This window comes from Leuciscus leuciscus (assembly GCF_965113295.1).
Source record: "Leuciscus leuciscus genome assembly, chromosome: 23".
Taxonomy (NCBI): Eukaryota; Metazoa; Chordata; class Actinopteri; order Cypriniformes; family Leuciscidae; genus Leuciscus; species Leuciscus leuciscus.
The window spans coordinates 27,114,387-27,134,568 of record NC_138747.1 but is presented as its reverse complement, the minus strand read 5'-3'; the positions used below and the strand labels follow the sequence as shown (position 1 = coordinate 27,134,568).

Sequence of the window (20,182 nt, the reverse complement as noted above, 5' to 3'; positions counted from 1 at the left end):
GTTTCTGTAAGAGTTTACTTCATATTATGCGATTCGTTTAATTGGACTTCCCCGAATCGCCATCAAACAAAGATGAAACTTGTGTCAGACAGATTTGGGATTGAGTATGATGATGACATCTTGTACCTATGGAACCACGTAAAACATTTTCATATATGGATACATATAATACACCCATGTTCAGGGATTGACATTAACACCCACCATCCCTTCAAATGTGGGTGGGTTTCAGCAGTGGCGTGTAACGCAGTCATTCTTACTAGCCACTTTGGTGGGTTGAATTTTATATATAATACTGTAAATACATTTTTCAACTGTAGTCTTTTAAAACAGGATCTTATATAATAAAATAAGTGCAATGTAGTGTTGTCAAAAATATAGATTTTTCGATACATAACGATACTGAAATATCTGAAACACTTCCAATACTCATTTTCAGCAGAATAGATACACTATACTAGCTGTGCTTTCTCTCTCTCTCATCTCTCTGACAGCGAGTGACACACAAACCTGCCTCTCCTCACTCACTCGTTTCATTTGCTCCGGATGAATATTGTTGGTGTTACAGGGCTTGAATTTCAGTGTGGGATTTCGAGTATTGCGCATAATTGTACTAATTCCCACAGATTTTGTGCTCACACGCAAAATGCGTGCAGATAAAGCCGCCTCTCAGTACTAAATTTAGTGGGTTTTTTGCTGCTTATTGCGCTTAAACAGTCAAATACACAAAATAATGTCATAATGCCGGTCTTGGAGAGTGTTCATGTTAACACAGTCAGTTATGTTTTAAGTAAACGTAAAAAACGTAACAGTTTAGAAATAAAACGCATGGGAAGTGTAATGGATATGTGCATCAGGTCTTAAAGTGACAGCAAAATTATGAGATAATATTCAAAATATCATCATGTTTTTCACCATGGCATCGATGTCAAAATTGTGGCCAGTGAAAATGATGAGTGGCTTGTAACTTTGGAAAACCGCTAGCAACAGTGGTTGTAGACTGGTACGCAAAAACGTTAATTTCAAGTCCTGCCTTTATTTATTTATATAAAAATATACACTACCATTCAAAAGTTTGGAGTTTGTAAGATCAAGTCTCTTATGCTCAGCAAGGCTGCATTTATTTTATAAAATACAGTAAAAACAATATTGTGAAATATTATTAACTCTTTTCTGTTTTAATATTTTTTTCAATGTAATTTATTGCTGTGATAGCAAAGCTGATTTTTCAGCATCATTACTCCAGTCTTCAGTGTCACATGATCTATTTTAAAAATCATTCTAATGTGCCGATTTGGTGCTCAAGAAACATTTATTATTTTTATCATATAGTGTTGCCCGATATTTTTGTGGAAACCATGATACATTTTTTCCAGGATTCGTTTGAAATATAAATGTTTTGTAACATTTTAAATGCCTTTACTATCACTTTTGACAAATTAATTTGAATTTTTATGCAAAATAAATCTTAAAAATCTGACTTGAATCTAATGTCATCTAATGAATCTTGCAGTCACAAACTAAATAATGTTTTAATCAAAAATATAAATTTAAAGTTTCAATATTTTGTCATTTCTGATTCAATTCCATAATTCCCAATGAGTAGTTTAGTAGTTCATTCCTTAATAATAATAATAATAAGTTTAGTTCTTTTGTGTTATCCAATTTTATTGAATTTTAATACATTTTATTATTTATTATCCAATTATCCAACCTTTTTTGCTCAAAATGAAAGTTTGTGATATTGTGATTAGTCTTGTAGCTTTGGTTGATTGTAACTCTTTTTGAAGAATGTTTTGAAATCCCTGTAGAGAAGAAAATGGATAGGAAAAATTCGTATAGAACCGCTGAAGGCCGCTGATCAAATTAAAGATGAAACCCTTTTTCTCCATGCTTTTGTGAGATGTGCCTGTTGCCTTCTTGCTACGAGTGTCTCACTGTGCCAGCTGCTCTGCAAATGTCACATTATGTTGTTGTGAGTAACGTGTCCTACAGTATGCTTGTAATAGGCATGAGACATTTGATGAAACCCTCTGTCTGGTTTTCCTCTCACTCTCTTTTTCAGGATTCAATGCACTCAGACCTGGTTTCATATTTACATTGCGTCTCAGGGTATAGACAACTTGAAACCTGATTCCAGATCCCCTCGGTAAATATTAATGACGCATCTCTGGGTCAGTTTAACGGTCTAGAACATTGTGGCAGAGATTGGTCTGGACGAGGAGAGATCAGGGATCAGATCAGCTTTCATGGAGACAGACTTATTAAACCTGTTAGTATGCGCTGTGAAGCACTAATTAAAACGAAGCATTAATTTGACACTTTCGCCTCCACCCAAAAAGATTTGCATATAATGCAAGGGTTTAGTGCCTTAAAGGAATATTTCATGCTCAGTACATGTTAAGCTTGGTTGACCACAAATATACTCACTGTTTCAAAGGTATGCTACAAGACAGAAACAGCATGTCAACATGATAGTAGTGTGATGAAGTCACTTAACTAACCTTTCCTGTGTAAAGTTATATACAATCATAGAACTTTTTGCCATTCATTTTGGTCTCTGATGCTACTTTTTATTCTGGAAGTATAAGCACCCAAGTACTTAGACTAGATATTTTGCTTTATCTCTGGGTTGACATGTTTTTTTTTCTTCTTTTTTTCCCACCTTTCTCTTTCTCTCAGGATTAAACATGCCAACATAGTTTCCCTGGAGGACATCTATGAGTGTAAATCACACCTCTACCTTGTCATGCAACTGTGAGTGATTGATCTTTTATTTTAACTTTGCTGTTGTCCCATATTTCCAGCTTTCCACACAGAGTACATGAGCCGACCTCCAAACAATTCAGCTATTATCTTAGTGCAGCTGCCATGTGCTGGTTGCCGTTTTTAGCTCCTTATCTCGAACTCATTCATTTCCGTGACTTAAAGGCTCTACAAGTTTAGATATTGCGTGGCTTTTATGGTGAATCAATCTAAATGCAGGCCAAAAGCTGTATTTTAGAGCATTTGTACAGCACAAGACTTGCAGGAGAGATGCAAAGGTAGAGAACAGACATTATTACATTTATTATTATTGCTACTATACATAAATGTAGACATTTAGACCCAAAATATTCTCTACATATGTACATGAACACGTGTTCTAATTGTGTTCTAATTGTATTCTAAAATATGTCAGAACAAAAATATGTACTTGATTATAATTTTAACTGTAGTATGTTATTTGATATTACATTTAGAGCTAATAAATGTAAATTTGTAAATTGCAACTTGATCATTACAAATGTGTTATTACAAATATTTAAACACATGATTTATACATTTCAATAAAAATTACATTATAGTTTAGTTTACCATAAATGCTTGTCAGGACATTCAGCAGTACATTTTAACCAGATTTCAAAGACAATAAAAGTACTTTAACTATGAAATGATATACAAAAATGTACCTAAGTCCTACTTTGGGGCTCAAAAAAAGCTCTCTTTAGTTCAACTTATTGCATTTAATATAGATTTAAAAATTGTATTGTATTTTATACATTTTCATTTCATTATAAATAGCATTCAGTTAAAGGTAGGGTAGGCGATTTTCATAGAGGCTAGCAATAGCGAGCTAGCTTTGAAAGCATGAGACCACACCTCCTTCAAAACACATGAACACACAGCAGGGAGCAAACAAAAGCATCACGAGAGACGGCGTTAAACTACCTCATGTCTCAAAGCACATAACATTATAGTAATAATGAACATAAACAACTGAAAGAGCTCTGACCTCTACCACCTGACTGCTGCAGTTTCATTTCGGCATTGATAGTGTTGCCATTGAAACGCGTAAATTCAAGTCACAGGTTTTCATCTCTTTGAAATTACAGTAGTAATGGCGTAAACGCAGCATAAGCCTGTTGTTTTGGTTCAGGAGAAACTGTAAATGGTGGCTGTTGTTTCGGTTGCGCTGCTCAGTGACTGACGTCTGTCTAACTCTGCATAGCATGAAACACGCTGATGATGTTTGATATCTGAAAATCAGACCGAATTCAATGATTGGACGAACATTTTATGGTCCTAAGCCTTCCACAGACGATATATAGAGACATATAAATACATTTAGACCTCTTAACTTAGTGATTGCTATCAGGATGTGAAGACACTTTCAGCCAGCATAACCACATTCCACAATGAGTAGAGTAGGTTTATGACGTTATTGTCATCTTCAAAGTTGCATGTCAAGAGTGAGCCAAAATAATAGTGCAAAAAGTGTCATTTCCTCTGAGCTCAAGATCTACTGATATACCACATAGGGAAAGAGAAGACTTACCATACATGGATAAATACACTAGTCGGTTTAAAGAAGGACTGACTGTTTAAAGGTGAGGTGTGTAATTTCCCCACTTGACTCATTAAACTATTTTTACTGAACACTCCGTCAATCTGCCATTGGTTGACTAAACAAATAGCCCCGCTCCAACCTCATTCTGTTGGTTGAGCCAGTGTTGCTCTGTCTGGTCGGGGTGGAATTTATTCTGTACAACGACGTAACTTACTGCTTAACTACCATAGTATGATGCAATGTTAGGGAAATTACTTAGTCACGACTGTTATAACAACTTCTGTTAATTAATCGATTCGAGATCGAATAATGGTCAGATTATTGCTAAAATAATAAAGTTCCCCAGACTAGAGCACATACGCTCCTGCGCACACTTCGAAAAAAAAGTTTTCAAAAGATGTAGAATGAAATTTGAAATATATACGAAATAAAAGACATAGGGCCCTATTTTAACGATCTGAAACGCAAGTGTCAAAGCGCAAAGCGCAAGTAACTTTGTGGGCGGGTCTCGGCGCTGTTGCTATTTTCCCGGCGGGATAAATGACTCTTGCGCCAGGCGCAAATCTAAAATGGGTTGGTCTGAAGTAGCTTCATTATTCATAGGTGTGGTTTGGGCGTAACGTGAAATAAACCAATCAGAGCGTCATCTCACATTCCCTTTAAGAGCAGAGGCGCTTTTTCCATAGCGCATTGCTATTGTAACGGCGGATTTGCCAGACGCGCGCCAGGAGCGGTTCACAGCCAAGGAGAGCAACGCTCTCGTCACGGCCGTAAAAGAGAGAAGTTACATTGAAATGGAGAAACCCACCCAAATTAACTTCGGTTAAACACGCGTATGATAATTTGGGTAAATGTGTAAGCTAGATGTATGCTTTTATAATAAATTATCTATCTATCTATCTATCTATCTATCTATCTATCTATCTATCTATCTATCTATCTATCTATCTATCTATCTATCTATCTATCTATCGTAATAATGTATGATTTGCAAAAATGAAAACTGCTGCTTCTGTGTAGATTAGAGAATCAAAGTGCGCGTTGTGCACAGGCTACATTGATTATGGCCAAGCATGCGCCCTTAAAATAGCATATGAATAACATGCGCAACGCGCCACTGACTTTAAACTATTTTTTCCTGGTTAGTGGCGCAATTGTTTTCTAAACCTGCAAAATAGCATGAAGGAACGTTTGCGCCGGAACACTCCTCCTCTTTTCGCTGAACCGCCTCCGCGAGCGCAAGTGTATTTCCTAACTTACCGACGTGCTTCTGTGGAGGGAAAAGTCCGCTTTGCGCGGGTGCAAAATAGGAATGATACATGCGTCGGTGTACAAAGTCACTTGCGCTGGGTGCAAGATAGGGCCCATAGAGTGCACTGCATGTTATCTTGCTTATTGTGAGCATGATCTAGTTAAGTCCACGTCACACTTACAAGAAACGATGGTTCTAACCACGGGTTGAGAGCTGGAGTTTCATCCACATAAATTTCAGGGTTACGTTTTAAAAAGTATTACATTTGATTTAAAAATGTAAGGTCATAAAAAGTCTTATTTTTACTTATGAGAGATCTTAAATTTTAGATGACACTTTAACTTAGTCATATCTAAATACTTAAAGGGATAGTTCACTTTGAAATTAATTTTTGGTATGTTTTAGCTTACCTCAAGGGCAGACAAGATGTAGGTGTCTTTTTTTCCGCAGTAGTTTCAATTTTTATATTTTTAGGTCAAACCGTTCTTGTCTGTCAGTCATATAATGCAGGTCTATGGTCATTATCTCAAAACACAAGCACAGAGTCCAAATTAAAACAATTCCCCGTCGTCCAAATTAAACAATTCCCCATCGTAAGTACACATTGATGGCCTAAGACACGAAACGAGCGGTTTGTGTGAGAAAACGAACAGTATTTATATCGTTTTTACCTCTTGAACACAGCCGCGTCCAAATGTTCTGATCTGACGTGTGCGCAGACTGGTGCATAGATATATACACTAGATGTCGCCTTGTCTACGGCAGTTCATTGGAACGAATGTCTTTAAGGCGACATCTAGTGTATATATCTATGCACCAGTCTGCGCACACGTCAGATCAGATCACTTCGACATGGCTGCGTATAAGAGGTAAAAACGATATAAATACTGTTCGTTTTCTCACACAAACCGCTCGTTTCGTGTCTTAGGCCATCAATGTGTACTTACGATGGGGAATTGTTTAATTTGGACGACGGGGAATTGTTTTAATTTGGACTCTGTGCTTGTGTTTTGAGATAATGACCATAGACCTGCATTATATGACTGACAGACAAGAACGGTTTGACCTAAAAATATCAAAATTGAAACTACTGCGGAAAAGAAGACACCTACATCTTGGATGCCCTTGAGGTAAGCTAAAAAATACCAAAAATTTATTTCAAAGTGAACTATCCCTTTAAGCAAATTAAAATGATCTACTTAGCGTTGTATGATTTTTATTATTCTTTCTTTGTGGATTTGCTTGTTCACTTGACAATTCACAGCATTTACAACAGCGTATTACGTACTGTCTCAAAGTTCAATTGTAAGTTCATTCTTTGTGTGTAGGGGTGTGCGATACGTATAGTCTATGATTATATCGTAATTATTGTTTTAACGATGTGCGAGCTGACAACGAGTTTGTCACTCACACTTTCACTGCATGATGTATGCAGTTATATGCCCCCAAATTTCAAGATACACAAGCCCCAATTTTGCCCCAATTATGGTGTAGTTATATTACAATATCACATGAGCAAGAGTGCCACTTTCCCCAAATATCATCACGATTGCAAATGTGAGATTTATTTTATACAACAGTTAAATGAACAATAAATTAACATTGTGAGTTACATTTTAGACAACGCATTGTCAATGATGCATACATCTAAAACATGTTAGGGGGAAAAAAAGCCCTTACATAGGTAAAAATGCCCCTGGAAATCAATTTAAGGTGGCAAATATTGCCCTGTAATAAAAAAAGTAAATTTCTGTCACTGCTGTGAACTGACCACCGCAATAATATGAATGTCTTTGTGAGTCAGCTGTCAATAACAGGCCTAAACCAGCCATGGTACCAGCACAAAAACACACTCAGCAAAATATCATCTAATTATTGTTCACTCACCAAAATATCATCTAATTATTGTTATCAATGAAGTCTTTGAAATTATCAAGATATAATAATTTTGTCATTGTTGCACACCCCTAATATACAGTATTATTTTATATCTTCAGATCTTAATAAGGTCTTAAAGAGCCTTAAATTTTACTTTAAAAAAATGTGCAAAAACCCTGAATTTGCGACTCTGTTTGCAAATGTTCATGTGGTTTCAGAAAACACTGAATCTATGTTAATAACGACAGAACTTGAGATCATAGTTCTAAGGGAGACATACCCCTGGTCTGGATGCTCAAACAAACAGAGAAATGATTTTAAAGCACCTCAGAGACTTAAGAACTTTTGAGGGAAATTAACCTGCAATTGGTTTACTTCGACTTAAAGGTGCAGTAGGACATCTGGGAAAATGCTAACTTTAGCCTTATAGCACTAAAAGCGTACGTCCCACCCTCCCTGCAAATCGCCGTCCAAAGCCACGCCTCCTGAAAGCATGAACGCGCACAGCCAAGAAGACCGGAGACAACGTTACTGCAATACATCACGTGTCATTCACCGGTGAGAAAACTTTATAGTACAGTTAGTAACACTACAATACCAAACGTAAACAACTTCTTAAAAATGGAATTAGATGCAGCTAGTTTTCGGTTTGTTTAGCTAGCAAAACTGATCAGTGTATATTAATATTTCTTGCATGCCAGGGTTCCACGATGAGAGTCTGCTTGTTGTTGCTGCCATTCTCGCTCTGTCTGCACAGCGTATGTGAACGCGCCGATGACTTGTTATGTCTGCGTGAACAGCCTGTGCAGTGGTGTGCAAACACACATTGAGAGACAGGGAACACGTGCTATAGGACCGTTCGGACCGAACGATACGATTGAACGAACATTCTATGGTCCTACGCCTTCCACAGACGACATATATTTATAAAAAATACATTTAGCCCGCCTAACAGAGTGATTGCTATCAGGATATGAGGAGACTTTCAACCAGCATAACAAAAAATAATAATTATCTGCAGAGAATCACCTACGGCACCTTTAAGTTGGTCTTGCATATTAAGCTGTTATTTGAGGGGGAAAGCATTTTAACATCGAAATAATGACACACTTCATCTAGATGAACCCACTGGAGACACACGACACAATACTAGAATCTATCGTGTGTCTCTCTAACAGGCCCCATAGAGCTACAGAGGAGCAGGTAATGCATGACTCTGTGTGTCACCCCCCTCGGCTCTCTCTCGCCGTGTCATAGTGTCAACCTGTTTTAATTACTTATGTGCCAGAGAGCTTCGCTATTGTCTTTTCCACTGAGAAATCAAGGAAAAGGCTAAACAACCACACGCACACAGGCGCATAAGCTGAACGGAGCCAGGAAAATATGCTCACACCTGCTTCTTCACACCCACCATCCGAAATGTCAGGAGAGAGAGAGTTAGATGTGTATATAGAGAGGAGAGACAGATTATATCACGGGTGACAAAAGATGGAGAGAGAAACACAGCAAAGGGTCGGTTTCCACTACAGCTGTGTTAACAGAGAGATCAAGAGCGACAGAATGACAGAAAAGGATGCGAGAGATGTTCATTGTCGTATTTTCCGGGTGATGGCAGCTCTGCATGCAGACAGCAGGACTCCAAGCTTGCCAAGGCTTTCAACTCAGCGAGACATTAACTCTGTATGTGTGCGTATATATATATGTGTGTGTGTGTGTGTTAGCACCCACAGTCTTGATGCTTCAAATACCACAGACTATGAAATCCCACCCTCAGCATTGCCTTCATCCTACACACGGGAACAGACAAAACACTCACTGCTGAATAATGTGTCACTGTAACCTGACACGCACATAGACAGCATGTCTCGTCCATTCCACAAGTGAATGCCCAGATCATATTTCACCCCAAAATCTAAAGAAATGATATTCCTATTACATGTCTTAAAGAAGTTATACATTTCAGGACCAATGAAATTTATTGCATTGTGAAATTATTTTCATGACAATTAAGCACAATTTTCATCACCGTAATGTGAAAAACTTCAAATTCTCATTACTATAAAACAAAACAAACAAATCATTCTCATTACCGTAATATGTTTTTTTTTTATACGTCTAAATTATATTAATTACAACAAATACTACCATAAAGTATACCAAAAATGATACTTTACAATGTAAATAATGTCATTGCTTTTCCACAGTACAAATCCAAACGAAATCGGCGTTTTCAAATGTATCCGGATTAATGTAGAAAGTGAATAGCAGGTATAAACAAGAATATTTACTGGTACAATATGCGTCACATGATGAATAAACACGAGTCATCGGTTTCAAATACCTCAGTTTTCACAGGCCACACTGCAACGCAGAAATGCCGTTTTCAAATTTAAAAAGCTTTGTTCAGAAAGTCTCAGTGTGGACGAAAGGCCGAAACGGAGAGAAAAAGGTGCTTTTTCAAACAAAAACGTATTAGTGTGGACAAGGCCAGAGAAAGGAGACATGCAAAATGTCCAGTGTTGGGGACTTCAGGAACACTGTTATAGAGAATGGGATTTTGTTTGTATTATGGTAATTATAATTGGAAGAGAAAATGTCATATGTAAAAAATGTAAATAAAAATAAAAGCCTGCATGCAAAATATTTTTTTAATGTGAAATATGACCTGGGCATTTTTTGACATGCCCATGAAATTCACTCAAATAGAAAAAGCTATTTGGAAGGGAGGAGAAGCTCTTCCTTTAAATGTTTGTTTTATTATTATTTTTATTTAAATGTTTTATAACTATTTATAATAATGCTATTGTTGTAAAACCTAGATCATCCTTACAAAAGAATAGTACTATGGTGGCACCATTTTATAGTGATTGTATCACATGGTACTTTAATTTATACCATTAACTGGCATATTCAAATACCATGGAATTTACTTGCTCTTCCAAAGTACTTTAAACAGTAGGCTACCCTGGTCAATGCTACATGTCCAAACTTATATTATATTACCATAATATTCATAGTGCAAGAGAATAATTATACATCTCCTTAGTATAGGTAGTCACCACTTCTGAGGAATAAAATTGACTTCTTACTACAGCACTTTTAATGAGTCATCTTTGAAGTTTACCACAACGAGATTGAGCAAGTAAATGTGTAAGAGAGAGAGAGAGAGAGTGACTGCTTAGTCTTTCAACATAAAATGAGTAAAACAGCTTCATCTGGTGGTTATGATGCGGTACAGCATCAGCATGTGGTTCTGCTGGGATCCTGCTGTGCGCCAGTCTGTCTCGGGGAAAGAAACGAGAGAGAAGTGAGCATGTGCGTTGGTGTGTGTGAAAGACGGCTTTGCAAGCATCTCTCTGTTTTTCCATTGGCAGAGTGTCCGGTGGCGAACTCTTCGACAGGATTGTGGAAAAAGGATTTTACACTGAGAAAGATGCCAGTAAGCTCATCCAGCAGATCCTGGACGCTGTGAAATACCTGCATGACATGGGCATTGTGCACAGAGACCTGAAGGTGAGGCGGCAGTTGGTCTGAAGGGGAAACGGGTCTGCAGATCAAGCAGATTCAGTGTCAGAAATCTGTCCTGAAAGTTTAAAGTCTCCTTTTCTTTTCCCATCCAGCTTTATCATTTCATTCAGGAGTCCTTGATAGTGCTCTTGATATTAATAGTTGGGTCTTTGCCCCCAGAGAACAGGAAAGTAGTTCTAGGTAAATGGATCAATCAATGTCTCCGGTCCCATTTTTAAACTTTAGAATAAGTTCAAAATGAAGGATCTGTACTGCATTTTATCTTAAGAATTGTCATTTAGGTCAGTGTCGTGGTCTAGTGGTTGGCTCATTCACATTGAATCCTGGTTCTCATGTGGGAGATGTGAGTTTGAGTCCAGCTAGTGTAATTCCTGGTTTAGCTTTTTATTTTCCTTTACAACTACCGTTTAAAAGTTAAAGTAATATTTTTAATGTTTCGGAAAGAAGTCTCTTATGCTCACCAAGGCTGCATTTACTTGATCAGAAATACAGCAAAAACAATAAACCTGTGAAATTTTAAATATCTGTTTTCTATTGTAATATATTTACAAATATAATTTATTACTGTGATGGCAAAGCTGAATTTTCAGCATCATTACTCCAGTATAAATATTTTAGAGGTGTTGATCAACCCTTAAAATTTAGCAACAGTTAGTTATTATCATGCAATTTTTCTAACCAGCCACTTTCCTTCATGGTTTCTGGTGTTACAGTTAACATGAGTTATGCTAGTCGTTATGCAAAGTTTGTTTGTTTATAACCAGTGCAGTGAAGGATGTTCAATGTGATTCTTGCCTGGGTTAATTACGTCTCTCTGCTAACACTGTGTGTGTGTGTGTGTGTGTGTGTGTGTGTGTGTGTGTGTGTGTGTGTGTGTGTGTGTGTGTGTGTGTGTGTGTGTGTGTGTGTGTGTGTGTGTGTGTGTGTGTGTGTGTGTGTGTGTCGCTGATCACTTAACCCAGTGAACAGTAAACGTCCGAATTACATTTCCTGTGTGTTGTATATACCACTCACACAAAAGTTTCAATCACCTTTTTGTGTCTGTTTTCTGATTCAGCCAGAGAACCTGCTGTACTACAGTTTGGATGAAGACTCCAAAATCATGATCAGCGATTTTGGCCTGTCAAAGATTGAGGGTTCGGATAGTGTGATGAGCACAGCATGTGGCACTCCTGGATATGTAGGTAAGACACGCCTCCATATGCAAATATGCAAAAAGTACGGTATATGTATCTGGATGAAGGATTTGAACACTATTTGTTTCTGACTTATACACAAAGAATAATACACATAAAACAACTGAGAATATCAATGAAATGTTCTGTCTGGACATGTAGTTCAATTCCAGTGTGTAAACTTGGTCTAACATCAATGTTTTCTGATAAAATGTGCAGATAATATGTGTGTTGTAAGAAGCTCTGGTATACCTGTATGCCCTCAGTTGTTGACCTTATCTCTTGGAAGTTTTCATAGCTTTAGAAATGACTGGTTGAAACTGGTTCCATGTGCACCCAATTCTAAAGAATATCCTGTATGTGTGTCAGGGAGATTAGATGTAGGTTATTTATACAGAAGAAGTGAGAAGTGAACTTGGGTATAAGTCTCTTTGCCAACTATACATGGATGACTGCAGAGGAGCAAGCAACAACATATCTAAAAATGTATCTACAATCACAACCAGTATTCTCATCTTGAATACTACCAGTTTTTCCCCAACAATAAAATTAACATAGTTGTAAAATCTAGCAGGGATAACCTGAATATGATAGGAAATATGTTTTTTGTCACACTACTGGAGCCTTTGGAATTTGTTTCCATGAATAACATTGTGATGACGATGATCCTTTCTTGGGTTTGAACTTACAGCCTGTGGGTTTCCAGCCAAATAATGTCCGTCAATCGATTAACAATTTTAATGAGTAATTATTAAATAATTAAAGGTATAGCGGAGGATGTTTTACTTCCTGGTGGGTAGTCTAAACTATTGGTCCTCCTAATTGTCAATCATTCTGGTGAATCAATCAAACTTTTCAAAAAGTGGAGAGGGCGGGTCTTATCTAAAATTTGGAAAGATCCTCCGCTATACCTTTAATATAATTTATTATATTCAATTTATTGTATTATAATAACAAATTGATTTTATATTATACCAGTTAATTAAGTGCACATAGCAATATTTGAAGTGAGGTGGTACCTCAATTATTTGCAGAAATCACAAATGGGTCAAGGGGAATGATTAATCATGATATATTTATATATTATAAAACGGATAGTTCCGGTCCTTGATTCTGATTGGTTGAGCCGCGTTCGAAGCCGTTGTAAATTACTCAACAAACACAAACACACCTGTGACCGCATTACATTAGTATTACTGCGCAACTGCTGTTTGTGATGCTTTATTGCTGCATGTGTCTTTGGAATTTGGTGTCTTTGGTGTTATAACATTATATTTTTTGTTGCTTGTGTTTATTTTATGAATAAAATAAATATTAAAATGAATATTTTCATGGAGTAATTGTTTTATGAAAGCAATAAGCCCCTTGAAGCCGTGTTTTACAGTGAATTCACTGTAAAACACGGCTTTGCGGGACTTATTGCTTTATTTAATCACAAATAGTCCGTTGTAAAGCTTTCTGACCCGGTGGGCTGAATGGATAAACGTGTGAATTGATGTTTGATCTTATTTACCCTGATCTTCAGCTCCTGAGGTTCTGGCACAGAAGCCGTACAGTAAAGCGGTGGACTGCTGGTCAATCGGGGTCATCGCTTACATCCTGTGAGTGCCACTAGTGCTGCTGCTTTTACATGTGTATTCTTACATTTTTACCTATCTTTCCTCTGTCTCTTCAGCTATAATTTCCTAATGTTGTACCTGAACTGAATTTGTTCATAAGAATTGAACTGGGCTCACCATCTGTCTGTCTCTTTTCAGTTTATGTGGCTATCCGCCATTTTACGATGAGAATGATGCCAAGCTCTTTGAGCAGATCCTGAAGGCGGAGTACGAGTTTGATTCGCCATACTGGGATGATATCTCTGACTCAGGTATAGCACAAACTTTTTCTGTAATGTTACATTTTCATAAGTTTATTGCTTTTCATGTTTTCTTTTATCAAACTATAATGGCTGTCAAATATATTTGGAGATTCAAAATATTTCTTTCTTTTTTTCTCTGACATTTCCTTTGTTTCTCAATGACATTGTGGAAACAGTTATGTCATGTTCTTAACTTTAACACTGTGCTCTTTTCTCAGCCAAAGATTTTATTGTGCATTTAATGGAAAAAGATCCCAACCAGCGTTACACGTGTGAACAGGCTCTTCAGCACCCATGGTATGAGTTCAGACTCTTCAACAGTTATACTGTAAATCTCACATCTAGCACTTTAATACTTTGTGTTTTACAGTCTCTTATATAGCAATTAAAAAAAATGACTGCTTACATACAGATATTTATTGGCATAACTATTACAGTTACCAGATGTTGTGGTTTTACTGCCTGAAAAGGCAATCAGACATTGTCATGAACCATCACCTTTCAAACATCTGTCAACAGATCCAAGAACACAATGAATACCTTTCCCTGTTACAGATGATGTAGAGCTTGTGGAATTATTTCCATAAGCATCATTTATTCACTCTTGTGTCATTCCAAAACCATATAACTTTCTTTTATGAAACAAAAAAGGAATATTTTGAATATTGTTTATGCTGCACTTTTCTATACAGTGAAAGTAAATAGAGGGGTGTATGCTGTAGAGCTCAGACAATGACCAAAAATAACCATAAAGAAGTACCACATGTGTTACACGGCATCAGAGAAGAGATGTTGTTGCGAGGGGGTGTTCATATTTGATTAAATAGTATGAGGCTGTATGTTAAAAAAATGAACATTGCAAAATTACATTATGCCTTATACATTATAACTTTATGCCGTTATTCACTGAAAATCTGCTACAGCTTTAACATCTCATTAATATATTCGAATACGCATGAAAAGTTGTTGTGCCAGGCCTGTCATCAATGATGTCGAAGCCATTGGTTTTCACTTATGTCGTAACCAATCATGTCATATGACGTTTGAGTTGAGAGCTGTGGCTGAGGGGAAGATTTTCTGTAAATTGCGATTGAAATTTTGACCCCCCCATTATTCAGGCCCCTATGATATGACACATTTACATTTTATTCACTTTACTTCAACATATTTATATTTAATGAGTCTAACATAAAATATTTAAATAGTGTCATCTATGAAAATTATTTAAGTTTGACCCACTCAATTTAGCTAGATTTAGGAAAGAGATAAATAAAAAAATTGAAAAAATATATATTTTTAATTAAACTGAACAAGACTTGAGTGCATGTGCAGAAGGCGCTCCTCTTTCCTAAATCTAGCTAAACTGAGTTGATCAAACTTAAATAAATTACATAGATGACACTTTAAATATTTGATGTTTGACTCATTAACTATAAATACGTATTACTGCTAATTAGATATGTTTAAGTAAAGTGAACGAAATTGAAATGCGTCATATCTATCAAGGGCCTGAATAATAATTAAAATTATTATTATTTGTAAATTTTTTGGAGAGTGTAGGCATTTTGGTTGACTATCTACTGTACCTTCATAAGAGTTAAACTGTAGTGAGAAAGTGAGCATTACAACTTTGGAACAAAAGTGGGAATAGATAATGACATAGCTTTGCGTTTTGGATGAACCGTTGCCTTAAAACAACAGATCGGCTCCTCAAAAATATATTTTGCTTGTAATGGCACATATACAGCCAGATGAGTCATTGGAAACTTGAACATAAATGTGTTTTGTACTTCAGGATTGCTGGAGACACAGCGTTGGATAAGAACATCCATGAATCTGTCAGTGCCCAAATCAAGAAGAACTTTGCCAAAAGCAAGTGGAAGGTAAATCATTGCATATGAGAGTGGAAGGACCTCATCTGAGAAAGTCTGTACTGCAAAGGTGTAAAGCATGGTTTCTGATTTCAGTGGCTATCTTTCTCTTGCTATCATTCACAGCAAGCATTTAATGCCACAGCTGTAGTTCGTCACATGCGCAGACTGCAGTTGGGAACCAGTCAGGAGGGCCAAATGCAGTCCACCCTGCCCAGCCCGTGCCATGGACACCTGCTGCTGCCCGAGGGGGACGAGGAAGAGAGCTGTCAGTCTCCAAACATGTCACATTTACATTTCCTATTGTGTTTTTGCATACCCTTTCATTCAGACAGACACTATCATCAACTGCCAGTCATAATGAAGCAAAACAAATATTTACACAGTATGAACTTGAAACCACAATCATATATCTGTCCATCATATATCTGTATATTTCAGTATTTAGTCAAGCCAGAACAAATTGCACCCCATAATATAAAAAAAGAAAGACAGAAATTATATTTTACATAAGGGGACAGCAAAGCCTATTTTAGTACCATTGATTTTTTTGCATTCTTTTTTTAACTAATTTTAATTAAACTTTTTTTTTTCTTCACAAAGTTTCATAACTGTAACGTTAAAAAATACTAGTGCTGTCAAATCAGTTAATCACCATTTAATCGATTCTAAAATAAAAGTTTGTGTTTATATAATATATGTGTATATACTATAATATTTATATACATATGTATGTGTGTGTGTGTGTATGCATATGTGTATATATACTGTATATATATATATTTATACACAGGCACGCACACACACTATATAATATATATATAATATACTGTAATTACACACATATATAAACACAAACTTTTATTTTAGAATCGATTAATTGCGATTAATCGATTTGACAGCTCTAAAAAATACATATCTCATTTTTATTATTGTAATGTATTAAAAAAAATCTCTCGTTAGAGGAATACAGTATCGAAAATCAAACAATTTTTAAAAATTAAATTAGCATTAATTAAATAAAGTACAACACATTCAACCATAATCTGTAAATATTTTACCATTTAAATAATATATAATTCTATTAATTTAAATTTGTTTTTGCAGTGATGAGGATGACTTTTTTTGGGGGGGGGTGAAAATTTAAATGAAAACTTTTTTTGTCAGTTAGTTATGAGGGCTAAGCTTTCTCTCTCTTTCCCAGCCCTGCGGAGGGAAAACAGTGGCTGTTCTGAGGGTGTCGGTGAAGGGAACGACATCCAGAACTGCACCTACCATGTCCATCCTACTAGTCGGGTCTGAGTGTCAATCATCCTGCAGTAACCAATGACTGACTGTCCTGTTTTTCCACTGGAGTCCTGCCACACCCCCAGTCTGGCCAGGAATACTGAGCAGCTCCAGCATCCACTTGGAGGCACTGCAGTGTAAAGAACCCAGGTGGGAATGTGGTCACTACTATTCCAATGGAGGGATTCTGTTTAATGAGAGTTGGAAAAGAAAAGAGACGAGAAGATTGCCACAGGCGCTGCATGGGTAATATATGCTTTTGTGGGAGCTGGATAGAGATTGGACAGTGTTTTAACTCACTTTTTAAAACAACACCGTCTACTTTCATTTTTCTTTTCCTAAACTAAAAGTATGCAGGCCTGTTTCTCCTTTCATTCAAAATGCAAGCTCTTGCCACAGTGGCTGCTGGGATGTGGCCTAGTTTAATACACATCAATTTTAGATTCTGCAACATTTTATTCGATTGAGAACTTTGGCGTTGGGTTATGGTAAAATTGTCCATTTCAAATTCACACCTTGAATGTTATATATTCTTTCTTTTCAACTAAGGTACGAACAGATTTTAGATCCATGTTGCCACATCTCAAGTGTAAATGATATTTTAATTTGTGTTTGAAACATCTTTTTTTTTTTACATTCAATGTCTTTTTGCACACTAAGTCTACTCAACCGATCATGAATTCATTGTCAGTATGTTTAAGAGCGTCTTTCTCGCTTCAAATGTCTTCTGTGGTGCCTTCATGGATTCAGTATCAATGTTTTACTTTTTTTATTTGTTCAGACATGTTTTGTTTCATCTTTTCAGTTGGGAATGTTGGAAGCTGTACACGTTAAAACATAGCTGTTTACCATCAAATTCACCTACAAGGCATATATACGGCTATTCTGAGCTATGCACTGTCGGTGGACGTCTAATGTTTAATGCTGCCATCCTGTAAATACGGCAAAGCTTTTGTTTTGTTTTTTTGTAAACCCCTTTCTATTACAACATTAACAGTACTCAGGGGAGGAAATATTTAGAAGTATATAGAAATCAGAGAATTTTGATATATTAAATGGTTGTTTTACAAGAACTATAGGATACGAAAACATGTCACTACGAGGCTGTGGTCCAAATTATATAACTATATTTGAACATTTGGATTCTTTTCAATGTTGGAACCTGTATGAAAGAAACCTCCATTAAATGACATGAATGTGTGACTTGACTCCAATTTTATTGTTTTGTTTGTTTCCATTCACTCCCATCCAGAAGTTTTAAAAAAACAAAAACATTAGATGGAAAAACTGTTTCATAAAAGTCACATAATTGGAATCTCCAGATGTTTGCGGAAAGAGTTTTCCACGGGTTTGTTGGAAGATGGTTTTCCATAATGCATTGGAAGACTTCTTTAAGTTTTTGTTTTTAGGGAATTTGAAAACACTATTTTCAAAAATGTGTATATGCTGGTAATTGCTTTGGATGAACATAATATATAGTGCTAAATTCTCAAACGATACCAAATGTTTTGGATTTATTGATATTGTAAAAGTACATACAAATATCATGCAAGTCTGATTTGTGACTATAATGTTCAGAATGGTTGTTGGAAGGGTTAAAATCTTCATTCTGGTGCTGAACGGCTTTCAAGGATCTGCGTTTACCAATAGATAAGAAAATGTAAGGTTGAAAAAACAAACATTTAAATAAAACCCAAGAATTATACATTTTAATGAACAATATAAGATGAAAAAAAATGGTTAATTTAATTATTGATTTTGCTCTATCTGTATCTGCTTTCTGAATTTATTTTAGATGTGTGATGAAGAAGGATGAAATTAAAGTAAAAAAAAAAGTACAAAACAGTTAATAGTGAAAGGCAAAGTGAAGAACATCCTGTCATGTGATTTTGCCTGCAGTGTTGCTTGCGCAGACCTCCTGTATTGGTCAAGGTGCCATTGTGAGATGGTGGGTCAAAGAATAAATTCAATTGAACTAATCAGTTGTTGCTGTGGTAGCCCTTTACATGCTGTGGCGTTTTCAAAAATATATGTATGATTGTATTTTGCACAGATATTGCATAGTAACTGTGGTTGAGACAGTGGAAATGAGGATTTACCATAAATATATATGTTGATATAGTCAGAAGCAAATGATTTAAGCATGTTGTGGTGATTTATGTACATACATAAAAAGATTATTGTAAATACACAGATAAATATGTTTACTCAGAAATATATGCTATTGTTAAATGTAAAGTGCAAAAAAATAAATAAAGTTTACTAGTTCAATTTAAGATCAATGTAAACCTCAAAAAAAAACTAACGACAGAGACGGGGTCATGATTCTCATAAAACAACTATGTTCGGAGTGGAATACTAGTGTGCTGTGTAAAGCATACTGCACATTATTATAGGCCTACTATATACTGCCCCATAATTTAAAATGTTTTTTTTAAATGAAGTTTTAATGATGAGTCAGAATTAGATTTAAGACGATAGCGTCATTCGGTATCGTACACACCGCACTCAGTATGCACACTGCACAAACAGTAAGAGTAGTATGTCATTCTGACTAGCCCTGTTCTCCTTGATAAAGAGTTGATAGCTACCTCTCTGACTTCTGAATGCTTTCTGCAGAAGCTGTGGTTTGCATTTGTTCATGTCTTTTGGACAGTGTTTTTGACAGTATCTTGGAAGAAGTTTGGGAATGAACACGGTGTGAAAATGAACCAACTCAGGATGGCAACAATATTAGATTTACAATCTGCCCCCTTTTTCCACACTCCTAAAATATATTTGCAAACCCAAACATTTGTATCATTGGCCTTGGTAATTATGCAAAATGAATTTCAAGGGCTTGACTCTTTAAAACAAACGTCTTAAAACTGAAGTCATTTCTCTTTCTAAACAAACTATTTCTAAACCAAAATGAGATTTGTCAATTTCTCTAATGTGTTTAAATTGAATTTCACCGTAGTCTTTGATTTGATTTGAACTAAAATATTAATGACAGTATGT

At 36.1% G+C, this 20,182-nt stretch overlaps 1 protein-coding gene across 2 annotated transcripts in view; it reads left to right on the top strand.

Annotated features, from left to right (window-relative positions):
* Positions 1-18,382, top strand: part of camk1b (calcium/calmodulin-dependent protein kinase Ib) — a 58,613-nt gene extending 40,231 nt beyond the window's left edge. For both annotated transcript variants that reach the window (XM_082156527.1, XM_082156526.1), the window contains exons 4-12: positions 2,683-2,757; positions 10,835-10,973; positions 12,046-12,172; positions 13,689-13,764; positions 13,921-14,033; positions 14,243-14,321; positions 15,820-15,907; positions 16,022-16,163; positions 17,100-18,382. In XM_082156527.1, the coding sequence (XP_082012653.1) occupies positions 2,683-2,757; positions 10,835-10,973; positions 12,046-12,172; positions 13,689-13,764; positions 13,921-14,033; positions 14,243-14,321; positions 15,820-15,907; positions 16,022-16,163; positions 17,100-17,197 (937 nt within the window). In that variant the 3' untranslated portion in view covers positions 17,198-18,382. The remainder of the gene's footprint in view (positions 1-2,682; positions 2,758-10,834; positions 10,974-12,045; positions 12,173-13,688; positions 13,765-13,920; positions 14,034-14,242; positions 14,322-15,819; positions 15,908-16,021; positions 16,164-17,099) is intronic.
* Positions 18,383-20,182: the final 1,800 nt, after the last annotated feature.